The following is a 26589-nucleotide window of genomic DNA, read 5'->3' on the forward strand; positions in this document are numbered from 1 at the left end:
GCCCCTCTGAGGTTGCATATCAGATATTTACATTAAAAATTGTAACAATAGCAAAATTCAGATATGAAGTATCAACGAAAATAATTGTATGTTTGGGGTCACCACAGCACGAGAAACTGTATTAAAGGGTCGCAGCATGAGAAAACTTGAGGACTAAAGCTGTGTCTCCAGCCCTTTAGGTTCCCATCTTTACCACACTTTATTTTTGCATCAGCAACATTTATTTGACTGAAAATTACAATTCCTTCTAGCTCATGGTCCATTCCTTCCTTCCTTTCTTTCCTTTTGAGTTGGAGTTTTCAGGAGTCCAGCTAAAGGCTTGCAGGGCAAAGACGGCCCTCAGAGGTGACATCAACTTGCAGAGCAGGCCAGAAGCAACAGAGCCCAGGGTCTGGTTTTCATTTACAGTTTGGGTCCGTCCTACAGCAGGGAGGGGAGAAGAGAGGGTCTGGAGGAAGGAAGGAGAAGGAGGAGGAGGAGAAGGCAGGGGAGGAGGGAGAGGGAGGTGGGGGGGAGAGGAGGAGCAGGAGGAAGCCCTGACTGTACCCCTGGACCCTGTCCAGTTTAGAATTCAGTCTTTCACCAAAGGCTGCTCAGTTCTCCAGCCTCCAGCCTCCAGCAAGGATTGCAAGAAGAGACCGTGTCCTCTGATCCTGGAGCCCCCTTCTCTTGGTGGGAAGGGTTGTGGGAAGAAAAGGAGATTCAGTGAGAGGGAAATATGTGTCCTGGTGAAGCGTGACTGAGTCTAGAAGCCCAGGGACACGCATCTTCAGGTTTTCTCAGGGTAAGCTGATTTTGTTTTTTCCCTGCGGCATGAAAGAAACACTGTAACCAGACACTAAAGTTAGTGGCTCCTATGGGCACCCTGTCAGTCAGGTTTTTTTGTACAGATTTTAGGTTTCTAGAAGAGATCGCCTCTGTTTCTTTCCGTTGTGGTCACTAGGCTTCTTTAATCTGCTGGACGTCTCCGGTTGCCCAGCTGTGTCTAGGTTTGCTGCTGCTGGAAGTGTTCTGTGTGTTCCTGCTAGCGCCCTGTGCACCCCCGACTGGTGTCTGCCTGCTGGTTTGTGGAAAATCATCCCTCCTTCCCCAGGCCGGCTGGAATCTGCTTTGTTTGCAGAAGCATCCGATGGGAGCGTGGGGCAACCTGTGGACCCCTAGAATCTCCCTGGGACCTCTGTGTTCTTCAAGGGTCACGGGTAGGACTTTACTCCTAAGTGGTTCTGCTGTGGGGGGCTGGTCAGGCAGACTGATGTCTTCTGAGTTTGGAGAGATACTTGTGCCCAGGCTCAGGGCTGGGCCAGAGCTACTCAGCCGTGACCATCAGGGCTTTCTTTTCAGGAATCTGAAGTCACTGTTGCAGGAGCTGTCCTTTGGGGGTGCGTAAGGGAACTTCAGGCCTAAAGGAGAAGGAACGTGCTGCTAGGGGCACCTTTCCCAGTGGATAAGGCAAGGCTCAGGGCTGCCTTGGCCTGGGTTCTCCAGATGGGAGGCCTGTGCCAAGTTGGGAGGCCCAAGGGCTATTCCCTGGCCATGAGGATACTGGGTGGGGTTCTGGTCCTCTGTCACTGAGGATAGAAAGTCTTCATGGACAGTTTCCAGCCTGTTTGGGGACCTATTTCAAGCTACTATAGGATCAATGCAAGGGTGGGGCCATGGGGAAGAGTTCATTGGAGTACTGGGCAGTGGCTAAAGAAAAAAGGAATTTCATAAAGTCAGGCAAACGCGTGACTGGTCTGGACTCCGAGAAAAAAGCTGTTACGAGCATGAGGGGGTACCATATACCCTACAGGGGCCCATTTGTCTTCCTTCCCATAGCTGATCCCAGACAAAAGCCCCAGGATCTGAGTGTGTCAAAGGTGCTCATGGCACCTGAAGATAGTTCCCAACTTCTTAGGGGGACACAATTCTGAATCTGTCAGGAAGCTGAACTTTGGAAAAGCCTTTAAAATATTGCTCTCAACTAAGCAGTGTAGAGCCAGCTGGTGGCTGGAGCTGCCAGCACCGAGATTCTTGACTTCTTTCCTGGGTGATTTCGGGCTGGAAGCTTCCAGTGCAGCCATCCCTCGGCTCCTCGGCTTTATAGGTGAGGAAGGAGGGAGAGGCTCTCAGGTGCCAAACAACTTACCAGGGACCATCTGAGAGGCTGGGCTTCCAGAAGCTTCCTTTCCCATGAGTGGCTGGGGCCATGGGGCTGAGGATCCCAGCAGTAAGGGACCCTGATGAATTTGTACCTACATATGGGATAGGCCGACAGATTAATACCCTCAGAGGAGACTGTCCCCTGTCACATTCTGTTCAAAGGAGTAGGACAGTTGGCCTCATCTTCATCAGGATACACGGGGAAAGAGGAGAGGTTCACCTCAGGGAGGAGGGCATGGCGCTGTGATTGGGATTTTACTGTGGGACCAGCTAACATCCAGACCACCTCAAGGGCATGGAGGGCTTGCAGTGATAGCCTGAATTTTGCTGTGTGGGCTTCTACTGAGGGTGAGGTAATGGGGGGGGGGTGTAGAATGTCTTTTAGAGAAACTTAAGATTGGGAATAGTGATTCCCATGTCTGGGTGTCTTTGATTAGGCAAAAGCTTCATATTTCTACAAAGGGAATTCTTCCTTTTCCTTTCTCACAGCAGTGAGAAGCCATTCAGCAGACACTGGGTGGGGAAGATGGACAGGATGGGTGGCACAGAGAGGCTCTCCTGGATTTTTCCAGTCTGGGAATTAGAGGGTGTGGCCACAGTACCTTCCCAGGGGGCGGCTGAGGTGTCCTTGGCCTAAGAGTGTATCCTAAACATTGGAGGTGTGTACCACACCCCATTCTGGAGGAGACCCTCAAGCCTAGGACCTAAATGATGTATCTGAGACAAGATCAGCATGGTTCCGAGCGAGCATTGCCTGTGTCCCTGGGCTTAGCTTTATCGGTTGGTAACACTGTTAAGTGTATTTTATGAGTTCATACAGCACAATGAAATCTAGCACTTTCAAAGTGGGAGAAATTCCTTTATTCGAATAGCTCCTGGGGCTGTGAACTCGACCTTAGTTTTAGAGTGGAACCTACGGACCCCAATGCTGAAGGACTCCATCTCCTCCTGAGACCACCCCCCTCCTTGGAACTGGGTAAAAGTGTTTACCACCCGGGGCTCCCTGGCTTCCTTGCCTTCTCCAAACATTTGGTGACTCGGAGAAAGTGCGGCTAAAGCAGAGCAGCTGTCTCTGTCATCACCTGCTTCTTATGTGAAATTCCACATTTAGGAGTTAAAGTTCATTAGCAAGTTGCCAATTCTGCTGCATGAGATGTTCTTGAAAGCATGCTAACCATGTTAGAAAAAAAAGTGACTATTATTTCTTTGCGGAAGAAGCTGCGAATTGGGTGTCTTTTGGAGGAAGGGTGACAGGTGATGCCCAGGGCAAAATGAGACCCTGTGGACCAACGAGGCTTTTCTAAAGTTGACCTACAGGCAGGAACTGCACATGGTGTCCTGGCGGTGGCAGGCAGGCAGTAAAAACACACAACCGCTGCATGAATAGTTGGTGACTTGAGGTGTGACCTGACATTTAAAAGTCCTGTTAGTCGCTTAACTTAGAAAACCAAAAGCACAAAATGCTTCATATTTTAAGATTTATTCTTTGATTATTTCTAATCACGTGCACGTGTGTGCCAGTGTGTGGGCATGGACTCAATGCAGGTGCCCGCAGTAGCCAGAGGCGTTGGGTCCCTCTGGAGCTGGGGCTGCTGACAGTTGTGAGCAACCTAATATGGATGCTGGGAACCAAACCCAGGTCCTCTGCAAGACCAGCGAGTGCTCTTAGCTGCTGAGCCATCTCTCCAGGCCTGCTTTAGGTTCTAAAACATGATGTTAAGGTAGATGAGGACGTTCCTCTCTGTCCTTCCACTTCTAAATAAATCTTTGTGCTCAGTGGGGTTTTAAAACCCCAAGAAGTATCTCTCGGTAAAAAACCATTGCCATCTAGATCGCAGAGCTGAATGTCTTGTTCTCAGGGAGCACCCGCCAGGTCCTGATTTTTAGAGAGACACTCTTTAGGAATTATGTTAGCTTTCAAAATTGCAATCCCGGTACCACAGATCTGTTTAGGGATGGAAAGGCTGAGTGGACCCATAGCTGCTTCTGGGGTGCATTCTAGTTTCTTTTCACTAGAGGGCGGTGTATCCCAGAGTGTCAGGAAAATGAACGTTGCCAGCACTTCCAGGGTGGGGTTTCAGGGCTTGTGGGGAGTCAACCAATTCACACCCCAGCTGTGGGTGGCAGTTAGGATTGGCCTACAGCTGCTTCAGCACAGTCTCTGTGATGGCTCACATTTAAAATTCCACTTTTCTTCCTTGATTATGTGTGAGCGTTCGGAAGTGAAATTTATGCTTCCAAACAACACATTCGCCACTCTTAAGCAATTCCGTCTCAAAAGCACTGGGAAATTGGTAAAGTTTTAAAGGAAACACACTTGTTGAACCTGAATTATCAGAGCCTCCATGGGAGCGTGGGGACTAAAGCCTGCTTACATACTGTGGGATCTCTCTCTCTCTCTCTCTCTCTTTTGGTTTTTCGAGACAGGGTTTCTCTGTAGCTTTGGAGCCTGTCCTGGAACTCCCTTTGTAGACCAGGCTGGCCTCAAACTCACAGAGATCCGCTTGCCTCTGACTCCCGAGTGCTGGGATTAAAGGCGTGTGCCACCATCGCCCGGCTTGGGATCTCTTATTTTTTTTTTTTTATTTTTTTATTTTTTTTTTTTTTGATTTTCGAGACAAGGTTTCTCCGTAGCTTTTTGGTTCCTGTCCTGGTACTAGCTCTTGTAGACCAGGCTGGCCTCGAACTCACAGAGATCCGCCTGCCTCTGCCTCCCGAGTGCTGGGATTAAAGGCGTGCGCCACCACCGCCCTGGAAGGGGTATTAAAATCTGCTGATTTTATGCACGCCCTTAAAGTGTGCATAACCTGCCCTTTGCTGTTCTCCCCAAACATCTTTAAAAGAAATTCACACACACACACACACACACACACACACACACCTCATTTGAAATACTTTTTGATTAAAATATATTGGTGACTCTCTGACTTACCATCCAGGAGGAGCAGGGACACTAGATTCGACCTCAGAGCACCGCTCCCTTCTGTTAGTTTACCCACCACAACATGCTGGCAGATCTGTCATTTTTGCTGCACTCCAGGGTGCTCAGCTTCAATCAAGATCAGGGTACAAACATGAAGAAGGCCTAGGCTCCGCTCTTCGGGTTGGCAAATCCATGGCATGTGTTTGGCTGTTGAGGTCTTACAGAGAGCATTATCTTGGTGAATGCTTTCTCCATACCCTTTGGGGACTTGGGACATGCTGCTCAGAGAGGCTAACTGCTAGTGTTTGGCCACACTGTTAGGAGCAGTAATAATGCCAGCCCCACCCAATGCTTTGTACCTGCCTTCTGGATTCCCCCAAGCATGCACCCAGGACCCAGGCATGGGTGGGGTGGATAAGCCTTAAGAAGTACCATGGGTTTTGTGCATGAGACAGAGGACTGACCTCCAAATTATACAAAGCACCAAAGAAACCAGACATCACAAGACCAAATAACCCAATAAAAAATGGCATACAGATCTAAACAGAGAATTCTCAACAGAAGAATCTCAGATGGCCAAAAGACACTTAAAGAAATGTTCAACATCCTTAGTCATCAGAGAAATGCAAATCAAAACAATTCTGAGATACCATCTTAACACCTGTCAGAATGGCCAAGATCAAAAACTCTGATGGCAGCTTATGCTGGAGAGGATGCAGAACAAGGAAATACTTTTCCATTGCTGGTGGGAGTGCAAACTTATACAGCCACTTTGGAAGTCAGTATGGCGGTTTCTCAGAAAATTGGGAATCAACCTACTTCAGAACCCAGCAATACCACTCTTGGGCATATCCCCAAAGGATGCATACTCATACCACAAGGACATGTGCTCAACTATGTTCACAGCAGCATTATTCATAATAGCCAGAACCTGGAAACAACCTAGATGCCCCTCAACTAAAGAATGGGTAGGGAAAATGTGGTACATTTACACAATGGAGTACTACTCAGTGGTTAAAAACAAAAACAACAACAACAACAACAAAAAAAAACAACCGACAACAATGACAACTTGAAGTTTGCAAGCAAATGGACAGGACTAGAAAAAGCCATCCTGAGTGAATATGTACTCACTCATAAGTAGATAATAGATATAAATCAAAGGACAACCAACCCACAGGCCACAACCCCAGAGAACCTAGGTAACAAATAAGACCCTACGAGAGACATACATGGTTCCACCTAGGAAGGGGAAGAAAAGACAAGATCTTCTGAGTAAATTAGGAGCATGGAGGATGGGGGTAGGTGGGAGGGGAGTGGGGAAAATGTATAGTACATTCCTATCCAAACAGTTAAAATGAGTAGGATACAATAAAAATTTAAAAAACAAAATTATTTAAAATGAAAATAAAAAAGGAAGTACCATGGGATTTTTGTATTTTCAGGGTTTTCGTTGGAATTGATGCAGCAGAGGGGTCACTGTCACCCTTGCTTGAAGATATTCTGGGAGGTCTGGGGTGTGGCTCGGTGGGGGGGGGGAGTGCTCCGTTCTCAACACCACACAATCTCGAAATGGTGATACATGTCTATAGTCCCAGCATTGGGAAGATGGAGGCAGGAGGATCAGAAATTCGAGACTATCCTTTAAGTGAGGTCGAGACCAGGCTGGGCTATATACGTAAAACTATCTCAAAAAAAGAAATCTGGACATTTGAAAAAGGAGTGAACGAGACAGATACAGGGTGGCTTGCTACGCTACTGTTTAGAGGCAGGGTCTGGCTGTGCATAACCCGGCACCATCCTCTCTTCTCCTTAAATATCCAGAGGTGTTTGTGAGGTGGACGTGGCCAGGGAAGGCCTCACTGGGAACCATCTCTGTTGAATCTCCCAGCGTGCACTGTTCTCTTGATTTCCACAGCCCCAGCAGTTCGGGAATCAGCCGCTGGAAGGGAGAGCGCACAGGTCAGATTAATTTCAGAAGTGACCAGCAGCTGGAGATGACTCAGGTCTCAGGGGGAAACTATTCCAGAAAACTAGCGTTTTCACTTCTGGAATGGCCTCTAGTTGAGTCAGCAGCCAGCAATGGCATCTAAAATCTGCTCAGCTTGAACCCATCTGTGGCGCTGTAGGGGATGTCAGAGACCTGCTAGGTTAGACTCAGTGGATGCAACTGTAACCTAGTGGTCCAGGGATCCCTGCCAGTTCACACCAGTTGGCCCGTTTTACTCCTAAAAAGTAACCCTGGGGGAGGTTGCTGGTAGAGACAGTAAGGAGGCAGACAAACTGTTACAAGACCTCTGTCTACTCAAAGGTGAGTTTTTCCTCTCACACTCGAAAGCAAACCAAGGCCTACTTCTTCCTTAGGGTCGTGAGAATGCTGTGGCCACTCTCATTCACAAATCCGCAATGGGACACATGGTTTTGAGTGAGGCTGGTGGAACCCAAGTCTCTTGCCAGCAAAAGAAGAAATGGGATAAATGGGAGGCATGCCCGGAGCGAGATGGTGGGTCGGAAAGAAGTGCCACTTGCAGAATTGCTTGTGGAGCATTTTCTAGCAGGCTCTCTCATGATTGTCAAAGCCCATGCTGTCTCCGCCTAATGGTTATAATTATCTGCAGAAATGGGCCCAGCGTCTCATCTGGTTAGCACACAATTCAGATCTCAGAATGCCTTTATGTTTCATGGTGGCCTTTATGTTTCATGGTGGATCCAGAACTTTCTGTCTTGTGATTGTTTTCTTGGATTCTAGAAATAGATTTTAAATTCCATTTCTAAACAGCTAGACAACTCATCCAGAATTTGCTTCTGTCCCTTCTTTTGGAGTCAGGGATTCATGTATACCAGGATGGTCCTAACTCACTATGCAGCTAGCTGGCCTTGAACTCCTGAAATTCCTGCCTCTGCCTCCTAAGTGCTGCTTCCAGACAAGGAAAAGAGCTAATGTGTGTGTGTGTGTGTGTCCATGTCCACCACAGGGGCTCTCACTATTAGAGGTGGCCACACGCTCTCTTTCTCTGTCACCTCTCTATAGCCCCCTATGGTGGCTACAGAACATCTGGGCATTGCCCTATTAGGTCCCAGCAGGAGGAGCTGGTGCTCCCCAGTGCTGGCATGTGACAAGGAGGGTGTTTGCTCATGCATGATCAGAAATGTTGAAAGAATTTACAGTCACAGGAAAGATGCAGACTCAAATTGCTATTGTTGAGATAGAAATACAAGACCAGGCCGGGCGGTGGTGGCGCACGCCTTTAATCCCAGCACTTGGGAGGCAGAGGCAGGTGAATCTCTGTGAGTTCGAGACCAGCCTGGTCTACAAGAGCTAGTTCCAGGGCAGGCTCCAAAGCCACAGAGAAACCCTGTCTCAAAAAACCAAAAAAAAAAAAAAAAAAAAAAAAAAAAAAAAAAAAAAAAAAGAAAAAAAGAAAAGAAAAAAAAGAAATACAAGACCATAGTTGTCAAACCAATGAAAATACTCAATTTCTGATGCACTCCTATGGTGTGTGTGTGTGTGTGTGTGTGTGTGTGCATATGTGTGTGTGTGTTAGTGTGTTCCAAATCACTTGCTTCTGAAGAGTTCTGCAAGGCTGTGTCAAACAGTCATGTAGTAAACCCTACTCTCTTCTGCTAGGTCTCACTATGGAGCCTCTGCCACAAGGGGGTGGGGAAGGGTAAGGGAAAAGGACAGAATGGGGCACTTTGATTCTTAAAGGTTTCTAAGTGCAGTGGCCCACAGAGTCCCTAAGAGGATGTTTCATCTCTTGAAGCTGGAGCTTCAGGCTGCTGTGAGCTGTCTGATGTGGGTACTGGGAACAGAACTTGGGTCCTCTGCAAGAACAGTACATTCTCTTAACTGTCGAACCATCTCTCCAATCCCTACTTTGATTCTTAGTTAAGACAAGAGGGCAGTAAAGGCAAGAGTAAGCAAACCTCCCAACTGTAATGAAATTTGAGATTTCATTCCACAGTGGGGGGCTACAAAGCTGGGTTCTTGTTGTGACTTTTGGTGATTGCTGTGGCCCCAGCTTAAGCAGGACAGTGAGGCATTAATGGAAACCTCAGAATGTGAACTCTATAGGAGAGCAGCTTGGTTTTATAAAGCGGTGCCCGGAGACATATCCAACGCAAGGCTTCAAAATGGGAGCTCTGAATGCATTTAAGTCTTTATTTCGAAATTATTTCCTTGTGTGTATGTGTGTGTGTGTCTTTCTTAAAAAAGATTTCCAGACATGGAAAATGAAAATGCTTTTGAGGAGGCTTAATGAAAACTAATTTGGCAGAATTGCAAAATGGCCTGGGAAAGACTGCAGCACAATTATGACTTCAACTTGAAGACTGGGGAAGGCAACCTCAACAACAAAAGGAGTTTCCAGAAACCCCAAGTGGGCAGCAACCACGTGGGAAAAAGACACCTCAACTCTGTGAAAAAGAGGCAGTGAAATACAGGACTTAGACATGCTAACCAGAAAGCCGAGCACACAGTTAGTAATGTACTTGGGTTTTTGAGTCTGTTGCCCTGAGGGCACGGAGTCCCTGACAAAGGGACCCCACCCAGCTGGAGGGTCCCAGGCAGCCAAATCTGACTTTGATGTTTTCATATTTGGAAGAACAGAGCTAGACATTCACAACACCGAGGATGTCTGCTCCCCCCCCCCCCCAAGACTCGGGGTGTTTCCTGGAGGTCCCTGCCAAAGGCTGCCTAGCCTGTACCATATCCTGAGCTTTGCCTCTTCCTCGGAGCCATGGGCTTCAGTCCGGATGCTGGCCCTGTCTTGTTTTATCTACGTGGCTTTTGCAAATCATGCTTCCTCACCTGATGTTACTTTTTCATGGTGGGGGCGGCAAGCAGCCACTGGATGGCTGGAGGGATGGGGGACGTCCTGCCTCTGAGATAGAAGCCAGTGGCTATTTCTTCAGCCCACTTCTCTTTCCTTCCAGAGAGTGATGAGGAGAAGCGGGTATGGCTATCTCTGTTCCCCTTCATTAAGGGAAAAAGGGGTGTGGCTACCTCTGTTCTCCTTCATCAAGGCGGGCAATCCAGGTCATGATCTGGGGAGATCATGTTTGACCTCTTTAGTGAAATTGAGATGGAAATTGTTCTTCCCAGAAGCCCTCCTTTGCCATCGTCCTGAGGAGACGGTCACATGATGTAGGGGTTCTGACCCCACTGTTGAGTGTTTATTAACTTTTACTGTTAACTCTACTGTGTGGTTCATTACACCCTAGAGTCTGGCTTTCCTGGGAGCAAACCATAGAGACAATTTCTTTACAGTTTCACACCTGGGGATCCAGCAACTTAGCTGGTCACCAATAGAATGTCAGCGATACATCACCTCCTGCCCTGCTTCTCAGAGGTGAAGGAGTCCCCTATCCTTACCTCTCCCTCAATACCTAGATGGGTTCTGAAAGAATAAAAAACAAAACACAAAAACTCCTGTTTGTGTCACATTTATTTTGTCACCCGTGAGCCACTGGGCCTTAGGAAGCTGTTCTTCCACGATGAACGCTGGGAAAATGAGCATCTTAGCTCAGGTTATTCACATAACGTGTGTGCCATTTCCTTAGAGAAATTCAATTAGCGGACAGTTTCAGAAGTCTTTACAGAATCAATGCTCAGATCTTAGGGAGCTCCGAAGGCGAGGAACTCACTAAGGGGTTGCTCTGGGGTGACTCAGCCAGTGACTAACACACGGTAGAATTAGTATTTTCAAAGGATTTCCCTGTGTGAGGGGCAGGGACCTTTAAGAAACCATTAGCAAAACTACTCCACATGACTCACCCACACTGAGCTCCCTGTCCATGTGGTTTGCAGAGACATCCCAGCACTTCCTGTGCTTAACTTAGACTCAACAGTGGTCAGACAGCCCTCACCTCAGGCCCCACCTTTCCCCATAGGGATCCCAGAGCCTACTGTCTCAAAGCAAGGAGCTAGGATATTCTTGTATCCGAATACTCCCGCAGCATTGCTACTTGAAGGATGGGGCAATGGCTCGGCTAGTCAAGTCTGGCTGTGGAAGCTTGAGGACTGAGTTTCAGCCAAGACTCCCATAAAAGGCCAGCTGTGGCTGTGCACACCTGCTGTTTTGGCTCTGGGAGGCAGAGGCGGGATTCCTGGTGGCTTGCTAACCAGTAAGTTTAGCCCAACTGGTAAACTCCAAGTTCGTTGAGAGACCTTGTTTCAAGTCATGAGGCAGAAAACAGTTGAGGAAAACGTAACATTGATGTCTGACCTCCTTATCGTGCGTGTGTGTATGCACCTACACACACACACACACACACACACACACACAATGCTACTTAAAGTCATTTCCTGTCTTGATTAAATATTTAAAATAATTGAACCGGATTGCTAGAATGTGTATGTACATTTTTTGATCGGAGTTGTGAAGCTTGGAACTTGCGTGGAAGGTGGTGGCAAGTGGTGGTCTAGCTGAATTTAGAGTCACAAAGGGATGGACCCTGTTCCTGGGGCATGGCGCTTTCAGAGATGCCGGTTTGTACACAGTTGTGAGAGAGTTGTGGGTTTTCAGATAGGTTAATCTAGTGTTCAAATACTATCTAGACTAGTTACAAGACCACTAGTGACTCTGGAAGCACAGACTGTGTGAAGGAAGCAGATTCTTCACCGAATGTGTGGTTACCAACTTCAGCAGAATGAAGAAAGAATGGCGTGTGTACAGTATTCTTCGTGTGTCCTCGACTGCAAATCCTCAGTTTAGTTAATTTAGCATGCACACACACACACATGCACACAGACAGAAGGAAAGAGAGAGAGAGAGAGAGAGAGAGAGAGAGAGAGAGAGAGAGAGATTGCACTTGCTTTAGCCTTTTTAATGAAGAAAACCCTAGCATGGCTCAGAAGAGTAAAAATGGCCCAAAGGTTCTTAGGGTGGAACGTAAGATTGACAGTGTTCTATACAGTGAAGGAGTGGAGCTAGACCAGAGACCAGATGAGAGCGAGATCAGCCAGTGAGCAGTGGTTCTCCACTGGCTGTGGGTTGTTCACTGGACCTCACCACCGGCACCCAGGCTTCCTCAAGACACAGGTGCATTGTGGAGCTACAATACTGAGCCCTGCAGGCTGTTTTTCAGGGTCATGTGTTTCTATGTCGAATGGGCAATGTCCAGGACAAGTCGAGAAAGCGGGGCGGGATATTGTCGTGTTACCACAATCTGGCTTCATTGCAGAAAGAACTGTGTGGACAGTTTCCCGGATGCCACTATGGAGCTGACATGTTGGCAAGGGGAAGTTGATTGACAGGTGGTTTTGTGTCTCCCAGTCTGAGCCAAAGGCAGGTTTTGAGTCACAGGTGATCCTCACTGTTTCTAAGAGCCCGACTAATTAGATACCTCATGTGAGGGATTCATGCATTCTTTCTTCTTGTTATTGTTATCATTTTTTTTGTATGTTACTGCTCTTAGTATCTTGCCCTCAAGATTCATTACATTGTAGCATATAACCATTGTAACCTTTAAGGCCTAATAGGTTCTACTGCATGGAAAACCACATTTTCTTACTCATCTGTCTGTTAAAATCATTTGGATGTTATAAATAAGGCTGCAGTGGGAATGGCTATCCAAAATCTCCTTTGCTTTAGATTTTTGTATTTGTATGCCTACGCGTAGATTGCCGGATCATATGGCCATTCTGTTTTTAATCTTTGAGGACCCTCCACGTTGTTTTCCTTATTAGCTGCCCCATTTCTCATCCCTGCTTTATAGCATCCAGGAGCCATGGCCCCTGTGCGTCTTTGTCTGCCCTGCCTCTGTGTTTGGGTAGCAGCCACTGCGATGGGCGTGATAGTGCATTGTGGATCTGGTTTAGGTTGCCCTGATCTTAGTAACATCAGACATATTTCCGCATGATTGTTAGTCATTGTGAGTCTCCTTTGGAGAAATCCCGCCTCATGCCTTCACCCATTCAAGCAGATGAGTCTTCATTTTTGTGTATCTTTGTGCACTGTGGATGCTCACCCTTAATCAGAGATATGGGTCTCAATATTCCCTTTAGTTCTGGGAGCTGTGTTTCCAGTGTAATGGTTTTTGTATTATTGGTTGTAGAGAAATTATCTTTCCACGCTTTCTCTCTTTTTTTTCTTGCTCTTTGGCTGAGGATGACTTTGAACTTCCGATCCCATTTCTTCCATCATCTGTGTGCTGCTGTTATGGTGGGGGGGGGGGAACCACACCTGGAAAATGGGGTGTCACTGTCAAACCCAGGGCTTTGGGGATGCTGGCCCAACACCCTACCAGCTGAGCTGCAACCCCAGCATCTGGGCAGAGTCTTTAAGTTTGATGGAGTCCCATTTGTCAAGTTTCTCTGCCTGACTGGCTTTTGGGGTCTTACACAAGAAACCCGCACAAGTGCAGCATCACGAAGCTCCTCCCTGTTCTCTTCTAGGAGTATTCGTATTAATGTTTTTCTTTATTGTTTGAGAATTTCCTACAAAGTCTCTAGATCATATTCTTTACTCCTCCCAGGGTCTCCCCCAACTCCGCACCCAGCCACTTCATGTTCTCTTTCTCTCTTACATCTGTTTTGACATCTTGTTCCATTTATTTGTTTGTGTGCAAGGAGATCAGAGGACAACTTGCAAGAATTGGTTCTCTTTTTTGACCGTGTGAGTTCCAGGCATCAAATGCATGTCATCAGGGTTGGTGGCAATTGTCTCCACCTGCTGAGCCATCTTGCTGGCCCTGAACACATTATCCGTTGATCTATCTATCTATCTATCTATCTATCTATCTATTATCTATCTATCTATCTATCTATCTATCTATCTATCTATCTATCTATTATCTATCTATCTATTATCTATCTATCTATCTATTATCTATCTATCATCTATCTATCTATCTATCATCTATCTATCATCTATCTATCTATCTATCTATCTATCTATCTATCTATCTATCTATCTATCTACCTATCTATATCTACCTGTCTACGTGTGTATAAGTCAGAAGAAAATTCAAAAGGGTTGGTTCTTTCCTTCTACCACGTGGGTTCCAGGGATCAAATTCGGGTTGTCAGGCTTGGTGGCATGAGCTTCTACGAACTGAATCATCTCCCCAGCTCTACAGCTAGCACTTTCATTTTGAGTTAATTTTTGTATGTAATGTGAGGCCAGGGTCCAGTTCAGTCCTTTGCTTGAGGATGCCCAACTTGCACATCACAGTGTACAAGCCGTCTGCTTATAGAAATGACTTTACTTTTCCTTTCCCATTTGAGTGGATTTAGCTTCCTTTTCTTGCCTAATTGCTCCGACTAGGTCTTTTTTGTTTTCTCTTAAAGATAAGTGAGAAAGAAGGTCATGTGACTGCTAAGAAAAGCTCTGTTTTCAAGCTTGCCTTTTATTGTTAGGGGCTGCCATCCAGGATCACCTAGATGTTAGGCAAATGTTCTAGCACTGAACCCTGCCCCAAGCGGCTGTGGTTTCAATTTTTTTTCTGTTGAATATGATGCTTGCTGAGGGTTTCTGGGTATTACTTTTATTGTGTAGTTGTTTCCTTCAAGTCCCAATTTATTGAAAGATTTACTTATCTCTATCATGACAATGTGTTAAAGGGTGTCAAATGAATTCCCTGTATTACCAGAGATGGTCTTTTGATTTCTTTCATCATCTGTCTATCTGTCTGTCCGTCCATCCATCTGTCCATCCATCTATCCATCCATCCATCCATCCATCCATCCATCCATCCATCCATCCATCCATCCATCTATCTATCTATCTATCTATCTATCTATCTATCTATCTATCTATGTTTCACACCGTTCTTGCATTCCAGGAACATAACCCACCTGATAATAGTGTGTCCTCATTTTAAGCTGCTGCATTTGAGTGTTTCCTAGAATTTGCCCTAGCATGCTTGTATCAGCTTTTGTCAGGAATATTGTCTGCAGTTTTCTTTTCTGGTGGTTTCTTTTCATGTTCTTGTTTCACTATAAGGACGGCTGTATGGAATGAATCTGGAAGTGTTGCCTCTTCCTCAGTGTTTTGAGGAGAGTTTGGGCAGAACTTGGGTTAATTCTTTAAACGTCTGATGGGATCTCCCGCTGCAGCCACCCACTCCTGAGCCCTATTTTCAGGGGGGTCTGGCAGCTAACTCAAATTCCACAGTGGCTACGTCAGCTCAGAGGCTTTCGAATACAATCTTGGTGTGTATTTCTGGAAACAACTGATTATTCAGGTTATCCGGTTTCAGGTATACTCCTGCCCTCACACCGTTGAGGTCTCACAGAGCCTTGTCCTAACCACACAGTGGCGAAGGCTGTTGTGCAAACCACGTGACATGCCCACTTTGTTCTCTTTTCTCCTTGTCCCCCACAGACTCAACCCATTCGCAAAACAGGGATGTAGAAGAGATTTACACGTATTTGGATTTTTAATATAATAAGATTAAGAAATACACATTTGAAAATCTGTCATGTATTTGTGAAACAGAGAGAGAGAGAGAGAGAGAGAGAGGAGGAAGAAGAAGACGAAGAAGAAGAAGAAGAAGAAGAAGAGGAGGAGGAGGAGGAGGAGGAGGAGGAGGAGATGGGAGGGGAGGTCCTGAATTATTGTTTACACTGATGCAGACGGTTGCAGCCTAGAGCTTTAATTCATGGGAAGAGCCTCTTGCGACATCTAAAAATCCTAATAATGAAACATAAAGTATGAAGTAAACCCACTATCTCTAGATTAAATGATTTTCAGTTTCTTAAATCAGGACAGACTTTCCTCTTGAACAACAGACTGCTCTAGATGACTCCCAGTATCAGACAGCATGCTCTCAAACTCAGTACATAAGAAAACAGAGTGAGAATCTGAAATCATATTGATGATATGCTTGGTTCTAGTCCCTCTCCTGGGACTCTTTGAAATACCCTTGCTCGCCTTCCAGCCTTCCCAGTTTCTCACTGGGAGATGCCCAACCCCACTACCAAAGACAAATGCTCCCTGATAACAGGAATCAGTGCCTTAGGTCACAGAGAAGTGAGGAGAGGTAAGGAGACCTCAGCCTAGACATAGACGTTCAGCCAGCTCTGTTCAGGAGTCTTTAGGAAGACTCCAGTCCCAAGCTGATTTGTTATTGGATCCAGGAGGATGACGGGGCTGGTGTGAAGTCTGAGGAAGAAGAGAAGGGGTTGGCAGGCTTGAGGATGTGGGCTGTTGAACATTCTGAACCTGAACTTGCTTTCCTGGAAGTCAGGTTTGCAGCTGCAAACCAGGGAAACCAGGGAACGCGCACTCTGCCCTCAGCTCTGGCTTCATCGCCATGCAAGCCAAATCTCTTTGGGCTTGTTCCATGATGATGGTAGTGGAGGTTGGCACACGCAGGGAAAGTGCTGGCTAGCAAGGGAGGATAAGGCAGAGTTGGAGACAGGCCTCGGCACTTTCGGTTGGGCAGAGACTATTCCTGTCAGGAAGGTGAGCATCCCTGTCACCCGTCACCCTCTGTGCACAGCACGAGCCCTTCACTCCCGAGCCTCTTTCCTCAGTCCATTTCCCCAGGAGCGTGCTCTCTTCAAGTTGCTGCCTGCCTCAATTTGGAAAAAGGTTTAGTTATGTAGTTCCTAACTGTGACTGACATGTGCAGTCATTAGAGTAAGAGAGGCTTGCTTGCAGGGTTATTTGATACTACTTTCCAGAAGAGGGTGCCCACTTAGCAATTGGAGTGAAAATAGAATGTTCCAGATTGTGGGGCGGGTACTCTGGAGGTCCATTCGGAAACTAGAGCTATACCTTCCACATGGTGTTTGGGAATGGCCACCAGAGATGTGTGTGTGGTGCAGTTATATATCACTTAATAATGGGGACCCATTCCGAGAACTGTACTGGGTGACTCTGTCCTTGTGGGGACATTAGAGTGCATCATAAAAGAACTGTAATGTTGGTAGGTAATAAATCTTGAGGGATATTGCTGTCTATAGGGGTTTTGCCAACTGGATATCACTATGACGTGTCTGTTTCTGTCTGCCTGCTTGTCTGTCTGCCTGCTTGGTTTTTATCATCTATCTATTTGCTGCTGGTCCAAAGACTGAATCACACCCCCAAGCCTATTCAGAAGCCTAATATGACACAAAAAACAATAGGTTTTGGAAAAATTTGCAATAGAGAGCTAAACACTGATCATTCTTTTCTCCTTGTCCTTTCTTTTAGGTTTACACTTGGTGCTTAGACATTCAAAATGAGGAAACACCGGCATTTGCCCCTAGTGGCCGTCGTTAGCCTCCTCCTCTCAGGCATTGCAATGACGCATGCCCAACAGCAAGCAGGTAAAGTTTGCTTTAAAAAACAAAACAAAACCAAAAACCCTAGCACCAGTTGCTTGAGTCTAGCCACCCAGAACTTGACATGGAGCCTGGGGATGTCAAGAGACAGAGCAGACCATGTCATAGGTAGTATACAAACTTTGCACGCCTTTCAGACACTGTGTCTAGGCAAGGTGACTTTTTTTTTTCTTTGCTAAAATTTGAGTTTCAAATCCTGAGTTGCTTGAGGGCTGAATTATCTTAACATTGGGTCTTAACAGCTTCTCCACCCCACAGTTCACCATCTGGGGGACTTTCCCACATCCCTGGCACCAGTTTGCAGGAGGAAGATAAAAGATAAATTACCGTGATAAAAGTTATTTTCTTAAAACAAGAAACAGAACCAAACAAAACCCAACCTCCCTTGTCTCTAACACTAGACACAGAATGACAGTTAATCATGGAGCTACTGTATCTTTAAAAAAAAAATGTTTCTCTAGACAACTTTAGACAGCAGACCCTAACACCCGACAAAGAATTTGCTTTCAGAATTTTAGGGCAGCAAGGTAAATTTCCTGTGTTGGAACTAGGAGCCCTTGACGGGGTCTCCCTGTCATTGCCCAGGGGGTACTGGACCTTCCAAAGTGCTCTCTACAAGGCTGGGTTCTTTAGATGGAGTGTAAGGTAGCCTACCTCAATGGGAAAGCAGCAAGGCTTAGGGCCTCTCAGGGAAAGGTGAGGTAAGTAGAGTGTCAGAGGCAATCTGGCTGCAGCTTCTGAAGACTCCTCCCAGGGCCACAGACAGCTTTGTCCCAGGGTTTCTATAAATGCCAGGAAACGGCTCATCCTCAACCAAGCATGCTACTGCTTGGAGCATAGGCAGGTTGCTCTGCTCTGGAAATACGTACGTAGTAGCCGGTTAGAGAGCTTCTCCCTCTAAATAGCCCTAATTTTCTCTACATATAGAACCTACTTGTCATATTACATTTCTCACAAGGTTTTAGAAACCCTGTTGGGTGGTGAGTTCTTATAAAGCATGGGTGTTCTCCTTATATTATTGCCAGGGCCACTTTCTACCCCACACTGAAGAGTGAGCTGCTAATGATGGTTGTTTGCCAATGACATGAGATCCCTTTCGTCTGGTCACGTAAACATGGGGGGGTCAGATTGTCACAGTCATACCTCAGCTCAAAGGTGCCCACAGATGCTTCCCCTATTCTGGAATATTTTACTGGCCTCTGACTTGGGGCTACTCAGTATGGGACTTGGAGTATTGCTGGGTGTAGCAGCAGCCGTGTCCTGGTTCTTGGCTCTGCTCGGCAGGTAAGTCCCTCCTCCCTGCCTTCATTGTAAGTCAGATGTGAGTCACTAGTTAGTAGCAGAGGATCCGCTTAGCTCATTTAGTAAGAGGTGCTCCGATAGGAGATCATGGTTTGTATCACTAGAAAAATCTGAACCAATGTCTTTTTTTGAAGATGTCAGAAACGGTGCGGCTGCTGACATAGTGTTTCTAGTGGATTCCTCTTGGAGTGCTGGGAAGGACCGTTTCCTGCTTGTTCAAGAGTTTCTGTCTGATGTGGTAGAGTCTTTAGCTGCGGGAGACAATGATTTCCATTTTGCTCTGGTCCGACTCATCGGAAACCCACATACCGAGTTCCTGTTTAATACGTACCACACTAAACAAGAAGTCCTTTCTCATATTCTGAACATGTCTTACATTGGGGGAAGCAATCAGACTGGAAAAGGATTAGAGTACATAATTCACAGCCACCTCACCGATGCTTCTGGTAGCCGGGCCGCTGATGGAGTCCCTCAGGTTATCATAGTGTTAACTGACGGACAAACGGAGGACAGCTTTGCCCTGCCCTCAGCGGAACTTAAGTCTGCGGATGTTAACGTGTTTGCAGTTGGAGTTGAGGATGCAGACGAACGAGCCTTAAGAGAAATAGCAAGCGAACCGCTCAGTTTGCATGTTTTCAACCTAGAGAACGTTACCTCTCTTCATGATATAGTAGGGAACTTAGTGTCCTGTATACGCTCCTCCGTGAACTCAGAAAGGGCTGGGGACATGGAAAGCCTTAAAGACATCACAGGTAATGTCTTCACTGCCAGGCTGCTCCCTGCCCTGCTGCTCTGTGCCTACGAGCTTAGCAAATACTGGCCTAAAGCAACATAGTGCCTAAGAGACGCTGCGGGCTTATGGAAGAGATGTTCTCAAGCTTAAAAACAAAGGCTTGACTAGTGAGTCTTCTTCCTGCAGACACAGCCTTCCCCAGTACCCAAGAGGTTTCTGAAACAGCCGATATGTGAACCTTAAAACTCGTATTCTGACAACTATCCCAAAGCTCCTTTATATCCCTTAAATAGAAAGCCTCGCTCGGATGAGCGGGCATCCGTCTAGGAGCTGAGACTTCTGGCCCACGTTTGTGTCTGGCCATCGGTGGATCATTGTTTTAGCCACTGAGTGGAACTTTTTAAGACATGACAGAATCAGAGTCTTAGCTGTGATGTGGTCCAAGTTTGTTTGGGAGAAACTGAGTCCTCGAGGGTGGATGGCAAGCTGGGGAAGGAGCCTGGGCAGAGCTGTGGCATCCCTGCCCAGGATCTGCGCTCTGTTGTCTTTTGTGCCCCTGTGACTGTAACCATGAGACTCTTCAGATTCTAATGCATGCTCAGGGTCACCCTTGGAGTGTGTGACAGCAGCTGGTCATCACGCTGGGTGTTAATATTACACAGATGGGCAGACTCAGTAGCTGGAGAGTCCTTAGATCAGTCAAGCCTAGTGGTTCTCCCCTTTCATTGATAAGTTCCAAAAGACAAGATTGTAGATTGTCCTGCTCAGCCCCAATCTTGCCTAGGGGCCAGGACTAGCTTCTCCATTATATATGGACAGCCACAGGGCACCCTGTGCTAGAACGTAAGTCCATGCAACACAGGGAGGATCGGAGAGTGGGTGGGGAGTAGAGAGGCATGATGGGAGAGAATCATGTCTCCTCCATAAGAGAGAGGGTCTGCTCCTAGGATTCTGAGGTGGGTAGCAGAGAAGCTGAGCAGCTCAGGTGAGTGGGCACTGGTCATTTCTAGAATGATGGTGGCAGAGGGGGCAGCACCAGGGACAGAAGCCTGGGGTTGGAGCTGTTTGGAACAATGGGGCGCAGAGATGCGACGAGGGTTCCCACAGTACTTAGGAAATGGCTCCCGACTTCCAGCAGCGTTCACTAACAACCAGAGCTTGTCAGTCAAGGGACCTTGCCACCAGGATGTCCTGCTAGCCTCCTTCAAACTCCTCAGGAACTTTCAGAATCAAAAGAGCTCCCAGATTGGGCGTTTCGAAAGAGGGAGTTATGCAGTGTGGCTGCAGGTTGCTCTCCGTGTGACTGAAGCCACAGAGAGAGGCTGAGCACGTGGCTGGTGGCTGGTTCTTGACTAGGGAAAGAGGGTTCATGCAGTCAGGACTCAGAAGATATGTACAGCCCAGAGGAAGCAGGAGAGGAAGCAAGGCTGAGGAGCACCTCTGCCCCTCCCCCAAGAGGATGGGCGAGGCAGGAGGCTGGAGGTAAGGCAGCTGCTGAAGTCATTCTCCTACTAATGAAGATACTAAGGAGTGGGATGAAGGGGCAGGAGAGAATTTGAGGCATGAATCAAGTACTCTGAGGGGCGTGTGGGGAAACCTAGGGGTGGCTCAGAACAATTTGAACTGCTATAAGGAAATAATGCCAGACAGGTTTTCATCGCAGGGATTTAAAAGCTGCAGGCCAAGAGGGAGGTGGTGTGTATCAGCAGAAGGAAACACATTGCTATGGACAGGCCAGGCTACACAACTGCTTCAGGGCCAAGACATCCTAAGGAGTTTCAGAAGGCTGTTTATCTCATGGCTTCCCCATGGTCCCCCACGATCTCAGCTTTGGTAGGATTGAGGTCCCCAAGGTCTACCAAATGACAGAGAAGAGACGGTCTCCCCCTTGTCCTTCCCTCTGAAACAGGAACCATGTATCTGTACTACTGGGGTTTCCTGCTTCCAGTGATGGGGGCGCTCTCATTCAACATTGTGTTATTTGCCAGGTTATAGGACACGGAAGTGTGTTCTAGAGATCACCCTAGATCACCTGTTTCAGAGGGAAGGACAAGGGGGAACCTGGGGTAACAGTCTGTGGCCACCAAGATTCTTTGACCCAACCCTTTTAGTATATGGGTGTAGTGACATACTCACTTAAAAACGTGTTTGGTAGAGAGTGGCACATTTTCAAAGTTAATGTTTTGGCAAACTAATGAACAGGAAGAGGTGATGCAGCCATTTATATGGGTAAAACCCACTGCAAGAGTGGAGAGTCTACCAGCTGCATATTTCTGTTTAGCTAAAACCTTTGTTTTTCTGCCAAGAGAACATCTCCGTCTTCTATGTCTAAGTCACCGACAGCACCAGCACCAGGGTGGAGTGTGAGTCATTTCTCTCTTCTGATTAACTGCACTCTGCAACTCCTTCATACCATGTCTCACTGCGTGCTCCATAGCAAGACTAAAATAAGATAAAAATGAGTAGCCAGGATCCCAGTTGCGAGCCCTGAATAAAGTTTAGGAAAAGGCACGTTTTTGGTCTGAGTAAGGTTGCCGCAGGGACCATTTCCCTGTAGACTGTTCTATATTCTAAAGCAAAAGCCTACACACAGAAAGCGTTAAGGGTCACCATTCTGAATGGACCCTGCTCTTGTTAAACATCCCCTTGTCACTCTCTGAAAATGGACGTACACAAAATAAAAGCTGAAGGTGATTCTGAGTTCAGCATACATTTTCTTTCAAATGTGTGCTTCTCACAGGAAATAGGAGTGTGATGTTTCCTGAGAGCTCAGGCAACTAGGACTTAGGGCTCTTCCTTGTCACCTTGAATGCTTTCCGTAGAAGGCGCCACAGAGAGGGTGACACATGAGACACGAAGTAGGAAACCAGACAGCTTCCAGTCTGGTTTCTCTTGGACTTGGTGTTGGCCGTTAGTGTGCCTCGCTGCACACAAGGACCCGGGGGTCCTGGGTCTCTGTGAGGCTTCGGCTCTCGCGGCTAACAACGCATGCTCTGTGTGTTCCATTATTGTGTGTGTAAGAGGATCATGGTTTTTGATTCAGTGATGACAAATTATCCACCATTTTATGACCTACCATTGATGGTGTTCAGCCTCCTTTCCCACCCAGAGAGTTCTTTTCTGGGATCTACACCATTAGAAATTGTTGCCAAAGGGTATCGAATATTGGAAGTGGAAGTAAGGAAGACAGTATCATGCCCTGCTATGACTGAAGATCTTTCTATTGTCCATCTTGGATCATAATTAACTCTCTTTTAAAGTGTCTAGGTAGGATGACTAAGCAACAGGTCCTTCTGTGTCCCTTGAGGTCACTGGCTTAGGCCTAGAAACAAGGAGGCGTTTTATGGTGTCCTCCATGCAATGGTGAGAGCCATTTTTGTGGTCTGTGTAATCCACATTCCCTGGCTCTGCATCCTCTCAAGATCCTCCGAGACTCTTGTATTTTGGCTGCAGACTGGTGGTCTACTTTGGAGTTCAAACCAAGGGTCCAGCCTGCTGATATTGAATGACAGTTATTCTGACACATAAGATCTCAGTCGCTGCAGCAAAGCGATTGTCCTCTTGTATTTTGTGGGGAGGACAGTGGTAGCAACATTCCAAATTACCACATCCCCCTGGCTTAAACCTCTCTCAGGATTACAGCCTGATGTATGGTCAAGGACTTTAAGTACCTGGGGAAGAAAGAGCACACTGAAGCCTGACACTGCCTGCTTCAGCTCCCATGAGAACACTGCCTGAGAGAAAAACTCATGGGTTTCGTGAAGTGAGCTTTGTGGGTCTTTCCTCAGAGAGAACATAAACACATTTTCTGGCACAAGGAAAAACTAAATTTAAATATAAAACACTCACTGGCACTCAAAAATCCAAATGAAAGGTCTGTTCTTGTATTACAGTGTAGTAATTATGCCCCAGAGCCCAAGAACATGAATATTCACACTCACACAGAGGCCCTTCTTGGCCCCTGTACACTCTTAAAAATTAAAACATTTGCTGCTCGAAGTAAACCTTTGGACTTCCTTGCCCTGGCTTGTAGATTCACTCATCACTCCCCTTTACCTGAGTCTCCGTGTAGTCCCCATTTTTCAGTAATAGAATGGAAGTCTCAAGTTCCCATCACAGGGGCAAAAAAGGTCTTTGGCAGCCATTTTTATGTCCTTCAGTGATGACCACACCCATTTTGGTTTAGCCAATCTTGGTCCTGCTAGGTAATCCACTAGGATGTCATAAAATGAGGTTGGATAATTATGTCATGGCTGGTTTCATGTCATTCTGCTTAACACCGTTCTTCATTATTTGACTGAATATAGAGGCAACGCAAAACAAACATTTCTGACCCCAACTCCATGTTCGATTCCACATGGCCACACACTCGAGAGATGAACTTAGGAACCATCACATGTCAAGGGATTTTTTTTTTTTTAAACTGTGTCTGAGTTTTGGGTCCCAGACATGTGTGGAGTCATCTGTTTTGATTTTCAAGAAACAAGATGAACAATAGTTATCCAAGGAATCAAATAAACTTCTGGGGCTATCAATCACTGGGCCACAAACCTGAGCTTTTGTTTCCTAAAATGCATTTGCATCAAAATTGATGAGAAACGAGAGCCCAGATTAGAAGTAACCTTTGGGTTTGTGACATCCTAATCTCTTTCAATATGGTACCTTATCATCTGATGCAATGATACTTCCCTTCAAATTTAGAAATAAAGGTCCAGAATATTGACCTCTCCCTTGGATTTTAACCGTGAAGGTATCACAGATGAAAATTGGTTATGAGTGGCCCCGTTTCCACCACAATCCCTAAGCAGTTGCCTCTTATCCACTCAGAATGGAGAACTAAAGAGACTCCACACGCCTTCATTGACACCGTGTTTTGTTTGTCTGTGTTTCGTGTTTCTTATTGGTTTCCAAGGAAACACGTCAGATGATGCATGTGGTCACGTGTTCTAATGCTTTCACTTTTTTTTTTTTTTTCTGCATTTCTTTCTTTTAAAGCACAAGACTCAGCCGACATTGTTTTCCTTATTGATGACTCAGACAACACCGGAAGTGCCAATTTTGCTGTCATTCGAGACTTCCTTGTAAATGTCCTTGAGAGACTCTCAGTTGGAAATCAGCAGATCCGAGTGGGGGTAGTCCAGTATAGCGATGAGCCCCGAACCATGTTCTCCTTGGACACCTACCCCTCCAAGGCTGCGGTTCTAGATGCTGTGAAAAGGCTCAGCTTCGCTGGGGGGGAGTTGGCCAACATAGGCCTGGCCCTTGACTTTGTGGTGGAGAATCTCTTCACTCGGACAGGTGGCAGTCGTGCAGAGGAAGGGGTCCCCCAGGTGCTGGTCCTCATAAGTGCTGGGCCTTCTAGTGATGAGATTCGGGATGGGGTGGTAGCTCTGAAGCAGGCTAGTGTGTTCTCATTCGGCCTTGGAGCCCAGGCCGCCTCCAGGGCAGAGCTTCAGCACATAGCTACTGATCACAGCTTGGTGTTTACTGTCCCGGAATTCCGTAGCTTTGGGGACCTCCAGGAGCAATTACTGCCGTACCTTGTTGGTGTGGCCCAAAGGCACATTGTCTTGCAACCGCCGACTATTGTCACACAAGGTATGTATGCCTTTTTTGCCATCTTTACAGGAATGGGGGTGTGTTGTGTGGTGCTTGTCATGAAAGAAAGGTGGACGCTGGAGTGAAGCCGTAAGTACCCACAGCCAGTCAGTCGTTCTGTGATGTGCTGAAGTCTGTGTGGGCTGTGTGCGGTCATTGCATTGGTCAGAGAAATCTAAAGATGGACGAATGAATAAAACGTTCTTAGAATTTGGGTTGTAAGCAGAACGTGCTCTTTAGGCTAACGCAACAAACCTGCTACTTTGAGATATTAGACACCAATGAGTTACCTGTTTATTATCCAGTTACCTCGAGAGGGGCTTGAGGGACTCGCCAGTTCTGAGAAAGCGATTCCAGGGTATTGTCTGTGTATTAGAAGTGCACTCATCAGTAGTGGCTCCCCAAAAGCAGCAAAGGGGAGTGGTGTCTGCTCCTGTGTCAGTGTGGTGGTCACAAGACGGACATTTCTGAAGGTAAGGCCCAGCTGAGCACCTACTGGATGGCGTATTCATAGACTGTTCTAGTCCTCTGCTTTCAAAGGAATTGTTTTGAGTGGCAGATTTATCGTCTATGCTCAAGAGGAAGGCCTTCAGCAGCACGGCCAACTGCAGTCATTTAAAGCCAGTCAACATCACACGAGAGCTACACACTTAAACATGGGAGGTGTGGGGACAGCAGAAAGTCTGAGGGTCTGAGAGCCCATCGCTTTCAGATGGTGTCTGCTTCATGGCCCTAACCAGGCCAGTTGGAAACCATCCACTATGTGGGGGACACACTCCCAAAGGCTTCATTACCTACAAACACTCAGTTCACTTCCTGGTGCTACCTTCACACAGAGATACCCTCAGATCCATCCTTGGTCGATCAGACCCTGTTCTTCATTGTTCTTCAACAGCATGTGAACAATGGCTCACAGGAGACTCTGGCTAGCATCCTTAGTCTGTGATTCTCATTTTTCTGTGTGGAAATATTTGTCTAGCTATCTAAAGAAAGAGCCTGGACCTGTGAAATGACTGTTGTCATAAGGAGTAATACCCATTGTCATAAGTAATGTCCATTGTTCCCTGAGATTCCTGGCTGGTTTTTCTTAGAAAAAGTGATAACAGTGTGGTTTTTTTTTAAAATAAATGTTTTGGTGAACATGCCAGTGTATGAAATTATCAGCAGAACACTTTAAAGTCTCAATGAAAAGCTTCCTCATTGGCTCATGTATGGAGTTGACCTCTGCTTCCTGGCATTGGTGAACAGGCAGGTCTAGTCATAGAGTAAAGGTAGAAGAAAATGGACCACACCTCCTGGTGTGAAATCCAGCCAGAATTAGGACAGCTTCCTTCAGATAAATTTCAGACAGTGCACTGTGACAGAAAGCGCAGGGCCACGACATCTTCACCTGGCTTTGGCCCCAGAACTAACCATGTGCAAGCCTTCCCGGGAACTCTCTTGGTATTCCTGAGTTCAGAGGCCAATCAGGCTGCAGCTTGTTGTGCCCCTTTCTCTTTGCTGCTCCTCCTGTTCAGATGGAGAAGGGGTGCAGGATGGGATGTCAGTAGCCTGAGCTGGATGCTCTGAGAAGAAACACTGAAGCAAGGGGACTCCGGGTCTGAATGCTGCCTGGCT

At 46.6% G+C, this 26589-nt stretch overlaps 1 protein-coding gene across 2 annotated transcripts in view; it reads left to right on the forward strand.

The window, feature by feature from the left end:
- The first annotated feature begins 576 nt into the window (after positions 1-576).
- The window catches only part of Col6a3 (collagen type VI alpha 3 chain), an 81666-nt gene continuing 55653 nt past the window's right edge, over positions 577-26589 (forward strand). Inside the window, exons 1-4 of one of the 2 annotated variants that reach the window (XM_057758844.1) lie at positions 577-784; positions 17209-17324; positions 18776-19393; positions 24370-24972. In XM_057758844.1, coding sequence (XP_057614827.1) covers positions 17237-17324; positions 18776-19393; positions 24370-24972 — 1309 coding nt within the window. In that variant the 5' untranslated portion in view covers positions 577-784; positions 17209-17236. The remainder of the gene's footprint in view (positions 785-17208; positions 17325-18775; positions 19394-24369; positions 24973-26589) is intronic. The other variant, XM_057758839.1, reaches the window with a different exon arrangement.

This window comes from Chionomys nivalis, chromosome 2, assembly GCF_950005125.1.
Source record: "Chionomys nivalis chromosome 2, mChiNiv1.1, whole genome shotgun sequence".
NCBI classification, from domain to species: Eukaryota; Metazoa; Chordata; class Mammalia; order Rodentia; family Cricetidae; genus Chionomys; species Chionomys nivalis.